The sequence below is a fragment of the Delphinus delphis genome, chromosome 2, assembly GCF_949987515.2.
Source record: "Delphinus delphis chromosome 2, mDelDel1.2, whole genome shotgun sequence".
In the NCBI taxonomy this organism is placed as follows: Eukaryota; Metazoa; Chordata; class Mammalia; order Artiodactyla; family Delphinidae; genus Delphinus; species Delphinus delphis.
The window spans coordinates 28953718-28968878 of NC_082684.1; the positions used below are offsets into that span (position 1 = coordinate 28953718).

Consider the following 15161-nt stretch of genomic DNA (forward strand, 5'->3'; position numbering starts at 1 on the left):
TTGTGAAGTTCTATAAGGTAGGAGGTATACACACGGCAATTAAGGGACTATAGATCCAGTGAACTCCACTTCAGAGTGCCCTTATACAGCACAGAACCATGCTTATATTCTAGAAATTGGGCAAAACCCACGACAACAAAAATTTTCAGTAATAGAAGATGAATGTAGAGTTCTGTCATAACTGTATTTCACATTTGAGCTCTCACAACATACAGCACCCCCTGTCAGAGGCCACGATGATATAAACTAGAATAAGGCAGAATGTTGAACTTTGGTAGCATATATAAAGGTGTTGTTCAGTGTCACAAGTGTAATCATTAACTAAAGGAACACCTGATGTTAAAAATGGCTTGAACTTGAACAACCGAGAGGATGTTTATTTTCTTAGCTTGCTGTTATGAAATGGCAAATGTGCTAGAAAATTAGGAGCTGTTGAAAGCAACCACATTATTAGAAACTGATTTGACATTTGGAGAGTAAAATTGTGTTGTGGTTGCTAATAATTATAATGATTAAGAGGCAGTGTGTTGTCAGAACAGATGTTTACTCAGAGAAACAATGGCTTTAAAATAATGGTTTTTAACATATCATAATTTGAACATCTGCTGTGTGCCATGCAGGTAGGTGCTGGTAATGCAAAACTGAACCTGATGTGTTCTGTCCTTGTAGAAGTCATAAAAGGGGTAGCATAATAACAGCTGCAGCTGGCATTTTTGTGGCAGCTCCACGCAGTCTGCCACATCTAACGCATACAACAGTTTTGCATGATGGTATCTCCATCTCACAGCTGAGGAGACCAAGCCCCAGGAGCGCCAAGTGACCTATGTTAGGCCCCAGGGCTAGCGAGCAGGTCTTCTAACTCCAAGCCTTGTTTCCTTCACCATACCAACTTTCTGGCCTGAAGCTAATTTTTTAAAATATGTTATTAGTGAATGAATATGAAATTCTTTAATATTAGATACCATATTTCTTTGCTTTGCTTTTTTTTTTTGGCTGTGCCACACTGCTTATGAGATCTCAGTTCCCCAACAGGGGATTGAAACTGGGCCACAGCAGTAAGAGCACCGAACCCTAACCACTAGACCACCAGGGAACTCCCCTGTGAAGCTAATTTTTATTTGAGATAAAATAACAATTAAAATGACCACACTGTAAAAGAATCTTTTTTTTTTTTTTTTTTTTTTTTTTTTTTGCGGTACGCTGGCCTCTCACTGTTGTGGCCTCTCCTGTTGCGGAGCACAGGCTCCGGACATGCAGGCTCAGCGGCCATGGCTCACGGGCCCAGCCGCTCCACGGCATGTGGGATCTTCCTGGACCGGGGCACGAACCCGTGTCCCCTGCATTGGCAGGCGGACTCTCAACCACTGCGCCACCAGGGAAGCCCAAGAATCATTTTTATTATAACTTAATCAAAATGAAATGGCTTCTCCTTCTTCAAGGAAGCCCGCTTCTTTAGGTTTCTGCTCTATGGAGCAGAGAAGGGTTGGGGCCCTCTGCCACCTCATTCCTGGTACTCTCCCAGAGCACGCTAAGGGAATAGACAAGCTCCACTAAATGAACTGTTCACTGGATACGTGAATCATCTCTTTTGAAGGGTGCTGAGACTGTTCAAGAACTCTTAGAGGTGGCCAAAGACTCAATCCCTCGAAGTCACTGGAAGAGAACGCCAGTGGTCCTGAGGGCAACAGCGGGACTGCGCTTACTGCCAGAAAAGAAAGCCCAGGCTCTGCTCTTTGAGGTAGTTTTTGTTTTTTACAAGAAACCAATAATTTCTTGCCTAGTTCCTTCTCTAATTTCTTGGGGAAAAGGAGTGAGTTCTGCTAAAATTTTATCTAGGGAAAATGAAGAGTGTAGTTTTCTAAGCATTATAGGATACAGTCAAAATGCGGAAATCTATTGCCTTAGGGAATCCAGATTTCTTTCTTTTTTTTCTAGGTAAAAGAGATCTTCAGGAAGTCACCTTTCCTGGTACCAGATGACAGTGTTAGCATCATGGATGGATCCTATGAAGGTGAGAGAGGTATTGATGTATGTTCTAGGGGGAGAGGGCCAGGGTTAATAAAAGATCTGATTAAAGGAACTGGGAACAGGGATGGGGGTGCTGAAGAAAAAAGGAACTAAGTAAGGAGAATAATAAGGAGAACAAATAAGCAAGGAGGAAGGGGATAGCAGGAAATGGAAAGATGGGGAGAGGGAAATGTATGCTTTAGACATGAAATTTAGAGAGAAAAAGAGCAAAGATGGGGCTAGGGAACGGGGGTAAAAAATGCTCTGGATATAATCTTTGTCTTTCTCTCCTTTTTTAGGCATATTAGCTTGGGTTACTGTGAATTTTCTGACAGGTAATATATTCTCAAGTTTATCGAAGACCTTAACTGGGTTTCACACATGGTCAGGGAGCAAAAATACCTTTTTTTTCTTTGTTCACTTTTTTCTGAGTTCACTCCAGGTTCTTTCTTTTGTTTAATAAGAAGGAGGGTGGGGAGGAAAGACAGAAAGTTAGCGTCTATTACCTGCCTTCAAGGCCTCAGCTGCAGCAAGAGTCCTTCTAGGTTAGCATTTGTGGGCAGCCTTTGGGGCTGGGAAGCAGTAGAGTATTTACAGAATTCCTCCAGTATATGACAAGAGCAGGAGAGAAATTGCAGACAGAGGAGTGTTGGGCTGTCCAGGAAACAGAAGATGTTCAGAGCTGGCTCTCATTCACAGGTCAGCTGCATGGCCACAGCCAGGAGACTGTGGGGACTCTGGACCTGGGGGGTGCCTCCACCCAAATCACGTTCCTGCCGCAGTTTGAGGTGAGTCAGATACGTATGAACGTATGGTTACCAGCCCACTTGGCAGGCATATCATGGTGCTAAGGAAGTGGTGCCCCATGTCAGACAGCAACTCCCCCACGAACAGGCTGAGTCAAGTCAATTAATGACTGACCGAACTTCCCCTCACTGTTCAGTCCCTTTGATTCCTCAAGCCTTGTGAGATTAGTTGTTTAATCTTCTCTTATTTTTTGGGGGGGAGGGATAGGGGTGGTGGTGATAACATCTTCAGGTAATTGGGGATCGTGAATAGTCTTTTTGCTTTTTCTGTTTTGCAGAAAACGCTGGAACAAACCCCTAGAGGCTACCTCACTTCCTTTGAGATGTTTAACAGCACTTATAAGCTCTATACACATAGGTGAAGAGGGGGATGTGGAGGAATAATAATATTTCACATTGTATGATTCTCCTAACTTTTCAAAACATTTTCACATCTATTATTGCATCTGACCAGCCTTACAAAGTCTTTGCCAGTCCCTGAAGGCCTGTTAACTGAAACCTAAGCTACTTACCAAAGCCCAAGAGACCCAAGAGTTTTCTCCATTCTTGTCCTCAAAAACATATAATAGTAATAAAGTAAAAAGTAATGTAAGATTTTAAAAAATAATGTAAAAGAGTAAAAGATAAGTAATATAAGAGTGAAAGTAATATGAATCCAGTTTTCTCCAGAAAGAGGACACTCAGAGAAGGTTGAGCCAAAGCTCTGTGTCAGCTGCTTTTAAGCTGACCTTCAGATGTTCAAAATCCAGCCTAGAATTTGATCACAGTTGGGCTGGGAGCTAAGATAATGAGATCTCTTCTGGGGATGGTTCCCAGGGTGGGACCCTAGGAAGTGTCACTGCCTCTGGCCTTTAAAGCATAGCTGTGGGAAGTTCTTCCTGCAAGGCCGTGATCTGAACTGTGCAAGAATTACTGCTTGTTGTCCACACGAGATGAATAGAGCACAGAGAACAAGGTTTTCTTCCCTCCAGAGTGAGACAGAGAAACCATGTTACTTTTGGAAGAGGGAGCTTTAGGCTAGAGAATTCAGGGTCACATGAAATTAGTCAATCCTGTATTTTACAGTTACTTGGGATTTGGATTGAAAGCTGCAAGACTAACAGCTCTGGGAGCCCTGGAGACAGAAGGTTCGTCTGGGTGTGCTGGTTGGGGTATGGTGAGAGTGACACCAGTACTCAGCTTGCCTTTTCCCTACCTTGGCAGTGATTCTATGGCAGAAAGGGTTATGCTGAAGTAAGAGACCTGTGTTGTATAATAGACATCATAATGGCAAATTCCTTTTCTACTTTATGAGGTCAGATGTTTTGGTATCTATTATTAGCCATTTCCAGCATGAAGTCTCTTGGTATAGGGGGGGAACGGTCTGTGGCCAGGGGGCTGAAGTGTCTGCAGAAATTCAAGACTCAAGGGTTAAACTTGGCAGGAGCTCAAGCCCTTAGTTTTACGTGGGAGGTGCAGGTAGCAGCAGTCCACTTACAAGGTGGAATAACTGAACAACTCCATTCCTTTCTTCATAGGCAGTAGAGAGGTAAAGAGCTCAGCTTTTGGGGTCAGGCAGAACTAGGGTCAGTCCCAGTCTTGTAATTTCGGGCCAGGTAGCTAAACTTTTTGTGCCCGTTTCCTCACCTTAAAAGAGGTTTTGCATTTATTTTCATTTTTATGGTGTGTGGTTCACAGTAAGCTATTATTGTGATGAGTATATAGCATTTCAGAGTTTACATTTTCAAGTGTATTTTATTTAAGCCTCACAACAATCAATGAGAAAAGTAGAACCGTATTTTTTCCCTTTTTTAGAAAGGAGGGAACTTATTCCATTGTAGGTTTTAGATTTGAGATGTGATGAAAGCCATCAACCCCTCTGCCAAATGGACATAAGCATGAAAGTTTGCCTGTAGTTTCAGGGGGTTCACCAACCCCACAAAGCCCATCTATGAACCCTGAGTTAAGAATTCCCATCGTAGTATGCAGTCGTGGAACTAATTTCATATGATTTTAAGGCCCAGCCACCTTGATAATTCCTTTCAACCTTACTGACTTCTTGCTTTCCTTCCTCTCTCTTTCTCTCTCACACCCTTGCCTCTTTGTGGTCTGGTTTCTTTCAGGAATTGATGGACACACTTTCCGAAGTGCCTGTCTACCAAGATGGTTGGAAGCAGAGTGGATCTTTGGGGGTGTGAAATACCAGTATGGTGGCAACCAAGAAGGCAGGTGATATTTTTTCACTGGTTGAAATTACTTTTACAGTAGAAGTCTGCAAAAGTTCCATGGGAAACTTTTTCCAGAGCTAGGAGAAGCTTGTCTTTTGCAGGAACTAGTTCCAAATAGATGCTGATGTGCCTTCAAGGAGTAGTGTGAAGTGACAGTGAACAAGGCAGCTGTCACTCTGTGTTCAGCTCTTTCCCTGCCCAGGTGTTGTGGATCCATTAGAAACCTCTTCTTACCCTGGGTCTAATGTATTGAGGGTCTCTGCCCTCAGCAGGGTGAAACTGTTTCAGATCCAATTAATGTTTAGCTATTTCAGTTATAGAATTGAGACGATAAGAAGAATAATTGATCTTAGGTATTATAAAAGGCATAGACCTTAAACTCGAGGAAAAAACTTGATTTTTCCCGTGAAGGAAGCAGGTGAGCCTCTGCATACTTCTCATAAATGCCATGAAACATAATGCTAAGGGGCAGCTCGAGGTCGGCTGTGGCTTTTTTGGGGAACACAGGTTAGGGAGGGGACCTGCCGTGGAGAAGTAAGTACTGGTTCTCCAGAGGGATGAGGCTGCAAAGGTTTGTTCATCTTTGTCTGTAAGCCCTTTGTCCTGAGCCTCAGCTCGCCTTGATCCTCCTGCTGTTCCACTGGCTTCAGCAGCTTGCCTCTCACTTTCTCACCTTGCCCCTGTGCACCTTTTGCCCTATCAGGGGAGGCGGGCTTTGAGCCCTGCTATGCTGAAGTGCTGAGGGTGGTCCAAGGAAAACTTCATCAGCCAGATGAGGTCCAGAGAAGCTCCTTCTACGCTTTCTCTTACTATTATGACCGAGCTGTTGACACAGACATGATTGGTAAGTTCACTCCAGGTGTCAGTGCAGGGGGGAGACTGGGCAGGGCTGTGGTGGGAAAGGGAAAGGGACAAAAGGAGTATTTGCAGTGCCTTGTTAAGGTGGTCACCGTACTTTTCTCCCAAGTCACCCAAGTGGAAGAGTGAATATGATTTCGAATCTTTTGGGGCTAGAAGATGGCCTAAACAAATACACATGAAGTCTTTTTTTTCTTTAAGTATTTTTATGGAGGTATAATTGACATAAAATAAAATGCACATATTTGAAGTGTACAATTTGGTAAGTTTTGACATATGTATACACCCATGAAACCATTACCAAATTCAAGTCAATGAACATATTCACTCCCAAAAGTTTCCTCTTTCCCCTTTATAACATTTTTCCTTATAATAGTAACACATTTTGTTTAGCTGTGAGAATGTATATATGTGATCTGTCATGGCCTGAGATACGAATTAATTTCTTATTTTCTGACGTGTTTAATGGCCCCTTTTTAATGGGCCTATTTTTTAGCTATAGTTAAATATACATAACAGGGCTTCCCTGGTGGCGCAGTGGTTGGGAGTCCGCCTGCCGATGCAGGGGGCGCGGGTTCGTGCCCCGGTCCGGGAGGATCCCACATGCCGCGAAGCGGCTGGGCCCGTGAGCCATGGCCGCTGAGCCTGCACGTCCGGAGCCTGTGCTCCGCAGCGGGAGAGGCCACAACAGTGAGAGGCCTGTGTACCACAAAAAAAAAAAAAATATATATATATATATATATATATATATATGCACACACACATAACATAAAATAGATTATAAGTAAATAAACTGTATAGATTATATTGTAGGGATATGTCATGTTTGCTTATCCCATTCTTTAATGTTGGAAATTTTATTTTTAGTTTTTCATTATTATAAATAGGATAATTTCCTAGGATAAATTTCCTTATGTTTCCTGGAAGGCTTTTTGACATCAACTACTGTTCTGTTTCATTTCAGATTATGAAAAGGGGGGTGTTTTAAAAGTTGAAGATTTTGAAAGGAAAGCAAGGGAAGGTAAGAGTCAGTGGAAACCATTGAAGGTGAGCCCGTGAGGCTGCCACCCCCAGTGACCTTAAAGTGACCTAATGTGCTTTGGCCAGCAGAAAGCCTCTCAGAAGGTTGGTTTCCTGTCTTTACCAGGAGTTAAAAGCATTAAGTGGCAAAGAAAAATATAAGAATACAAGAGACTTTGGAGAAACGGTGAAAACCTTTTCTTCTTTCCACATTTCTTTCTTCCTTTCTTTAAAAAAAAATTGAAAAAGTTTTATCAGTGGTAATGAAACACTGAGCACCAGAATATATGGAAAATAGCCACAGAGGCTTCCTTGAAAGAGTTCATCAAAAACGCAAATAGGGCTTCCCTGGTGGCGCAGTGGTTAAGAATCCGCCTGCCAATGTAGGGCACACAGGTTCAAGCCCTAGTCCAGAAAGATCCCGCATGCCGTGGAGCAACTAAGCCTGTGCGCCACAACTACTTAGCCTGCGCTCTAGAGCCCGCGAGCCACAACTACTGAGCCCATGTGCCACAGCTACTGAAGCCCGGGCACCTAGAGCCCGTGCTCGGCAACAAGAGAGGCCACCTCAATGAGAAGCCCACACACTGCAACGGAGAGTAGCCCCCGCTCACCACAATTATGGAAAGCCCACACGCAGCAACGAAGAACCAACACAGCCAAAAATAGATAAATTAAGAAAAAAAAAAAAGCAAATAATTGTTCTTATCCAGTGGCCCTGAAGTAGGGTTAACTGGTATTTCCCTGTCTTAATATATAAGGGCCTTAGTTGAATTAAGCCCCAACAATAAATCATAGAATATATGTCATAGCAAATAAACTAGGACCCATGTACCTTTGAGTAGATTAGATGTCACATCAGAAATGTGCTGGTTCTTGATGAGCTGAGGTCTTGCAGAGGCTGTCAGTGCACAGTTCTAGCCTCCAAGACTCCCAGGCATCTGGGAGAAGGAGAATGGAGGATTCTGCTTTGCTTATTCTCAGTCTGTATTTAGAGAAAATCATACACCTCTCAGTTGGCTGCAAACTTGAATTCCACTTTTCTCTTTCTGTCACCTCCAGTATGTGATAACCTGGAAAACTTCACCTCAGGCAGTCCTTTCCTGTGCATGGATCTCAGTTACATCACAGCCTTGCTGAAGGATGGCTTTGGCTTTGCAGGCAACACCGTCTTACAGGTAAGAGAGAGGACACTGGCATCACATAACAGTCCTTTTATTTGGGAGTTAGAAAGAAAGTTAAAAGCTTGTTTAGGGGACTTCCCTGGTGGCGCAGTGGTTAAGACTCCACGTTCCCAGTGCAGGGGGCCTAGGTTCGATCCCTAGTCAGGGAACTAGATCCCACACGCATGCTGCAGCTAAGAGTTCACATGCCGCAACTAAGGAGCCCATGAGCTGCAACTAAGGAGCCTGCCTGCTAAGAGTTCACATGCCACAACTAAGGAGCTGCAACTCAGGAGCCCGCCTGCCACAACTAAGACCTGGCACAACCAAAAAAATAAATATTTTAAAAAAACAAAAAAACTTGTTTAGTAATCAGAGTGGCCATAGGTGGAGTTTTGAGCTAATTTTATTCAGGCTATGGACAAGGCACTGTGCAAGGCACCATGAATGTGGGAAATTGCCTTGATACAATGGCAGCTTCTAAGTACCACTGACCCTTGAATAACAGGTTTGAACTGGGTCCACTTATACATGGATTCTTTTCAATAGTAAATGCTACAGTACTACACTATCTGTGGTTGGTTGAATCCATGAATATGGAGGGCCAGCTATAAAGTTATATGTGGATTTTTGACTGCACGGGGGTCGGCACCTATAACCCCCATGTTGTTCAACAGTCAACTGTATATTACTAGGCAAGCTATCCCAGAGGTCACAGAGCCAAAAGGCTTGCAGCCCAGGTTAAGAGGCCCAAGTTACATGGTTTATTAAATCAACTTCAAAAGTCAGGGTGAGGGACTTCCATGGCGGTCCAGTGGTTAAGAATCTGTACTTCCACTGCAGGGGGCATGGGTTTGATCCCTGGTCAGGGAACTAAGATCCCACATGCTGCGTGGAGTGGCCAAAAGCAAAAAAGAAACAAAGAAAACCCACAAAAGTCAGGGTGAAAAGCAAGGGGAAAGAAATGGGATAGGTGAACACACAGGATAGGGTACATACAAGTTGGAGGTGCTGTACTTCCTGAATCCTGGGTTAATATGTCCTGCCTCTCTCTGCCGATGATAGTGTGGTTACAGGTACTGTATGTAGCTGAAGTTTGATCAAGGGGGCACAAGGACAGAAGGTGCCGGGGCCATCACACAAACTTGCTCTGTTTGGAGGGGCGCAGAGGCACGTGCACTGGCCAGTAGCATTAGCTCACTCATTAGCCCATTAGATGGTTTTATGGTTCTGTTTGGCAGAGGACATGAGGGACCTCTGCCAAAGAGCATCACCAGTGAGTGGCTTATTTAAGACCTCGTGAGTACTGAATGCCTTGTGTAGTATGTCGTATGTATTTTGTGTGTGCCTCATATATTTAGTGCCTCTGGAGTCTCGGGTCCCTCTCTGTCTTCCTAACTTTATCTGTAGTAACTTATTTATTCCAAACACATCTTATGAGTTTCATCCATCCCATATATAATATTTTTTTATCTTCCATACCATAGTTGAATAATTGCACATTATAGTTACAGAGATGATTGAGATTTAATCTTTGTCCTCAAATTGCATAGTCTATTAGAGGAAATGTGACAAAAATATAGTTGTGGCACAGGGCAACTTTGAACTTTCGGGGTCAAGGAAGTAGAGATTGTACTTTGTTTATGAAGCTCCTTCCTTCTCTTGTGTCACTTCCCCTTTCTGTTTCCTCATTTCCAGATGAGTTTATATTGCCCCATTTCTTGTGTTATACAGATTTCATAAATTCATTTGTATAAAGGTATTTGGATTTAATGTGTTGTTATACCTGCTGAGAATATTGGCATTTAAAGAGTTACTTGCCAGTAGAGTCAGTATAGTGTAGTGTTTAAAGCATGGGCTCTGTTGTCCGTCAGATCTGGGTTCAAGTTCTGATTCTGCAAGCTTACTAGCTCTGTGACCTCAGATGATTTACTTCCCCTCTAACTTTTAGGTTCCTCACTCAAAACACAGGGATCCTTAGAGTACCTATTTCTTAGGGCTGTTATAAAAATGGAGATAAAGCACAGTGCCTGACACATAAGAAGTTATTAATATTGGTTTAATTGTTAGTATAGGTATTTCACACCAGTTGGAGCTAGATTTCTGGATAAGAGAGGTCATCCTGAGCCCTCAATACATACCAAGCTAACAACTGCCTCTACTGAAGCATCAGCAATAACCAAATCATTTAAGGACAATTTCCTGCCGTTTCCATTTCTGCATCCTTTTAGTCTTTAGTTAAATGGCAGCAGAATTTGTATCAGGGGTGAACAGTCCTCTGTCCCAGAGATCACTTCACTTTGGCATCTATATCCCTAGACTGTCGGTCCTAAGGACAGAGGAAGAACATTTTGGGGGCATGGGGGGCACTCCCAGTTTGACTTAGGGGTCACAGACTAAATCTCAAGATAATGATTCACACGCCATTCTTCTCAGTTTTTGGCACAGTGACTATAGACTAAGTTTCATCAGGTTAAAACAGGTATTGTGTCATAAGAAGTTAGTACTAGAAGGAAAGACTAAAACCAGTTTGCTGATTTATAAACCTGGGTATGGGTATGGGTATGGTGGTGACATCTTTATTCAACAGTAGCTTATGGAGAATTCCAGTAAAACTGATAAAAATGAAGCTGTCTGGTTGAATCAGAGGTCGGGGACCTGGAACTCCTTCACCGTTTTGCCTCCCTTTCTCCTTTGAAGCACTGTCAAGGAACCCCTAGGATTCTGAAGAAAACAATTTGATATATTGACTAATCTAATCCACTTGTTATGTAGTTGACGAAATCGAGTCTAAACTTTTGCCCAAGGTCACTGAACTAATTGAGGTACAACCTGGCCTGGAATGCATTAAATGCCTTGGTTTGTCATTAACTAGTGCTTAAGAAGATGCACTTGCTTACAAAGTATGAATTGAGAAGCTTAGTATGTTCTTTCCTACCCCTGAATCTATTGCTAACTCCTGTTATGTTTAGTTTAGGATTAGGGAGAGAGTTCAGAAGCCTGTCTGTCTAAAAGGTCCTCTCTAGAAGTCCTGGCTTGAGACCACTTCCTGGGCCCAGAGATTCAAGGATCAGATTGGCAGGTGTAGGGGCAATGGGCAATGGCAGGATGGGAACCTACAGAGAGGGTTGGGAGAAGCCTCCAGAGACTGCCTACTCCCAGTTCTGCCTTGGTTTGGCCATGTGGATGATCTTTGCAGATATTCTCCGCTTGTTGTGCTTGCTAGAGTTGAAAATTGAATGAAAATATTGACTTTTTTTTCTCCTTCCCAACAGCTCACAAAGAAAGTGAACAACATAGAGACAGGCTGGGCCTTGGGGGCCACCTTTCACCTGCTGCAGTCTCTGGGCATCTCCCACTGAGGCCAAGCCGTTCCTCTGAGGCCTGCATTTGTCAACCTTGTTAAAGGGAGGACGAGAGAGGAGAGGACTCAGTTGTATTCTGAGCTAGTCTGGGCACAGCCTAGACTGAAGCCCAGCAGCTGATTTCATCTGGAGGAAGGGGCTTTTGTAGACAGGTCTTGCCCTTGAGTCTAGAGATTTGGACTTAATTAATTTTACACCTCAAATGTGAACTATTTCCTAACCACTCTTCGTGCACAGCTGGTACCAGAGTCTAAATCTTTGAGGTTCCTTGTGTGTCACAGAGAGCCAAAAGGAATAGCTTTGGAACTTAACCTTGGGGAACCCAGGGATGGAACCCTGGGAACCAAAGAAGAATCTCATTTCAACCCTTTCAGTGCCTCATTCCTTTGAACATTTTAATTTTCCTCTTACATGTTACACTCAGCTGACTGATTGCAATCCCATGACCTGTCAACACCAGTATTTTCTTTTCCCTGCACGTTGCCCTGTCCCACCTTTATCTCCACTCACCTACCGAAAAAAAAAGAAAGAAAAAAATACCTGGTTTTACTTTCCATGTGTAGTTCAAAGAGGAAAAAAAAAAAAAAAAGCCGTATCTGGGGAATTCCCTGGAGGTCCGGTGGTTAGGACTACGAGCTTTCACTGCCAAGGGCATGGATTCGATCCCTGGTCGGAGAACTAAGATCCTGGAAGCTGTGCACGTGGTGTGGCCAAAAAAAAAGGTACCATATCTGAAGTTATGTGATCCGGCTTTGTGTCAGCACCAATCAGCCAGCTGACAGCCATTCTAAATCTCAGAAGGATGGAGAGCAACTCACGACTGGGCAGAAGGGAGGCCAGCCAGTTTCTAGGGACATGTTTTGGGAGGGTGTGGCTGCCTTCTACAGACTACCTTCTTTTAATTAACTTTTTATCAGTAAACCGTGGAGTAATGAACATATCCTACCTTATAGGAATGTGTGTGTGTGTGTGTATGTGTGTGTGTGTGTTTTCAGTGCTAGTACCTCTTTTCTCAGGCTAATGTGTTTATAGTAATTTGTCATCCTAAACTTTTCTTTGTATTTCTAAGAAGTACATCTATACCCTAGATTTTGGTCTGTGGTGAGAGGCCTGTGGCTGTGCTTTTCAAGGATCTAGACTTTGGCAAATAGCCCCTTTCAGTTTGTCCTTTTATTCTGTTTACAGCAGTGTCTCTTTCTGCCCTGGCCCCTGATCATTTTAGCTAGCATCCTCTACATTATTTGTCTAGTTCTAAGGTTTCTGAACCCTTCTTGATGATACCTAACATTTGATTTACTTGGCCATTTTGGCCCACATCCATACAGTGGATGCTCACTTTGAGTTTGAATGTTCAGACCTCTTGATTTTGTGAATTATGTCCCCTAAAATTCATGATCTTGTACTTTCCCACATGACCGCCATTTCCTTGTCTACCCATGTGACTGCTCTTGGACTTGAAAGATCTTCCAGTAGTCTGGCTTCTACACCTTGGCTCTTTATCTCCAGCTTCTTTCCAGCAGAGTATCTCCCCAGACTTGTACTTTTCACAGTAGACTCTCTTTCAGCTTTTTCACAAAAGATGTTAAATATACCTGGCCCTCACAGCAGTCCCTGGGGAACCTTATTTTTAAAAGTATTCCATTGAGTCAATAAATATTTAACATCTGATATGTGCAAATAACTAGGCAAATTTCTATACCCTCATCCCTTCCAAATTTTAGTTTTTCAATTCAATGTGGATTTTTTTCTTCTTCACAGTGATTGTTTTTTTTAAGTTTTATTATTTTTGGCTGTGTTGGGTCTTCATTGCTGTGCACAGGCTCCCTCTAGTTGTGGCGAGCGGGGGCTACTCTTTGTTGCGGTGCGCGGGCTTCTCATTGCAGTGGCTTCTCTTGTTGCGGTGCACCGGCTCTAGGCACATGGGCTCAGTAGTTGTGGCTCGTGGGCTCTAGAGCGCAGGCTCAGTGGTTGTGGCTCATGGGCTTAGTTGCTCTGCGGCATGTGGGATCCTCCCGGACCAGGGCTCGAACCTATGTCCCCTGCATTGGCAGGCGGACTCCTAAACACTGTGCCACCAGGGAAGCCCTTCACAGTGATTTTTAATTATACTAAGGTCACCTTTATACGTACTGTCTCTTCCTCCAAAAATGCTAATACAGAGTGAAATAATAGAATCTTTAGAGTTGGACAGCCCAAAGATATAATCAATCTTCTACCCATCGCAGAACTCCCTTAACACTTCTAACAGGTTGTCATTCAGCTTCTGTGTAGGCATGTTTCCAGACAACTCATTCCACTTTGGGATTGCACTGATGTTAAAAAAAATCCCTCCTTCTCAGTAGTCTTAGTTCTGCTCTAATCCCTCCTTCCACAGCCTTTCGGTCTTCTGAAGAAAACTCCCAAGTCCTTCACATTCTTTTTATCACTTGACTTCTAGACCCCCTTCTCATCTTTGTCTAGAGTATGGTGTTAGAACCAGTCATCATACACGAAATGCTGTTCTACAAGATTAGGGGGAGACAATAAAGACTCCTCCAGCTTGATGGGTTCAGAGAGGTAAGATTTCCTGGTCTTTATCACCACAGCTTGTCTCTGTAGCTTTTCTTATAAAGGCCACATATTGTTCAGCAGACATGTTCGGTCATCCCAAATACTTTCAGAATTCTTGGGTAGGTGCATTATAACTCCAGAAATGTATCTACATGTTTTCTGATAATCTTGATTAGAATATCTGGAGAATTAACCAGTTTATCCATTATAGGAGCAATTTGGAATGAGACTTTTCATTTCTTAGAAAAAACAATTTGTCTGTAATGTCCTTTTTGCCCCTCGTGTACCTTTTGGGCCTCTTATTAAGAGTCCTACAAGGTCCAATCTTGATGGTTAGGTTTTCTTTCTGTAAATGTGTTATATATTTCAAATATTAGGACATGGCCTAGCACATAGTGGATTTTGTGTGTTATCATCATCATATGAAAACACTGGGTTATGGAGGTCCTTGCAAGGTGTGCCTTAAAATTCTTGTCTTGCCTGATTCTGTTTGCAAACTTTTGCAGAGTCCATGTTCTTCATACCTGGGCTACCTTTCCATTTTTTTATGAAAGATGACCTTTTTTCCCTACAGTGACCTTTCTGGACTCTGCCAGTAGTCAACACAGCTTTTTCCAGTAGCTGCCATCTTTCATTCTGGGCACATTTTTTCCTGAGATTCCAGGAAGGTTTGTGACATTCACACTTTTTTAGTATCTTATAAATTTTCCACATTTACCTGAAAAGCTCCCCTGTGGTAACAAATTTTCCATTCCCTAAAAATATTTCCCAAGAATAGCTTAGGTTGGGTCAAAAGCAGACTGTTCTCCTTTCATCTGCAAATCAGACTTCTGGGCAAGTTGTTGTTTGTGGTATACAGATCTAATGGATCCAAAACTCTCTTCAACAGGTATCTCTGGTACTGTGAGGTAACCGCTTCTAAAGTGCACAGTAAAACAACCCACCCCCACCCAGGCTGGCACCAGCCTGCAACCACACATGAACAAATTCTGCTGCTCATCAGATTTTTCCTTTTGACCTAATTCCTGAGGTCTTTAAACCTGTGCAATGAAATTATTTATTGTTTTATAACAGAATAGTGGTGTCCCACAGAGGAACCATAAATGAAATACGGTGCTGTGATGAGGAAATAATAACTAGCATTTTAAGATTCGGTTTTCTTTTCAGAAAGTCTAATATACCTAT

The 15161-nt window shown here is 42.9% G+C and overlaps 1 protein-coding gene across 13 annotated transcripts in view; it reads left to right on the top strand.

Annotated features, from left to right (window-relative positions):
• ENTPD5 (ectonucleoside triphosphate diphosphohydrolase 5 (inactive)) overlaps window positions 1–15133 on the top strand; it is a 36060-nt gene extending 20927 nt beyond the window's left edge. For 12 of the 13 annotated variants that reach the window (XM_060004218.1, XM_060004225.1, XM_060004220.1 and 9 more), the window contains 11 exons: window positions 1595–1738; window positions 1936–2011; window positions 2307–2342; window positions 2707–2795; window positions 3092–3171; window positions 3879–3940; window positions 4916–5017; window positions 5724–5864; window positions 6843–6899; window positions 7961–8076; window positions 11337–15133. In XM_060004218.1, the coding sequence (XP_059860201.1) occupies window positions 1595–1738; window positions 1936–2011; window positions 2307–2342; window positions 2707–2795; window positions 3092–3171; window positions 3879–3940; window positions 4916–5017; window positions 5724–5864; window positions 6843–6899; window positions 7961–8076; window positions 11337–11423 (990 nt within the window). In that variant the 3' untranslated portion in view covers window positions 11424–15133. The remainder of the gene's footprint in view (window positions 1–1594; window positions 1739–1935; window positions 2012–2306; window positions 2343–2706; window positions 2796–3091; window positions 3172–3878; window positions 3941–4915; window positions 5018–5723; window positions 5865–6842; window positions 6900–7960; window positions 8077–11336) is intronic. The other variant, XR_009518317.1, reaches the window with a different exon arrangement.
• Window positions 15134–15161: the final 28 nt, after the last annotated feature.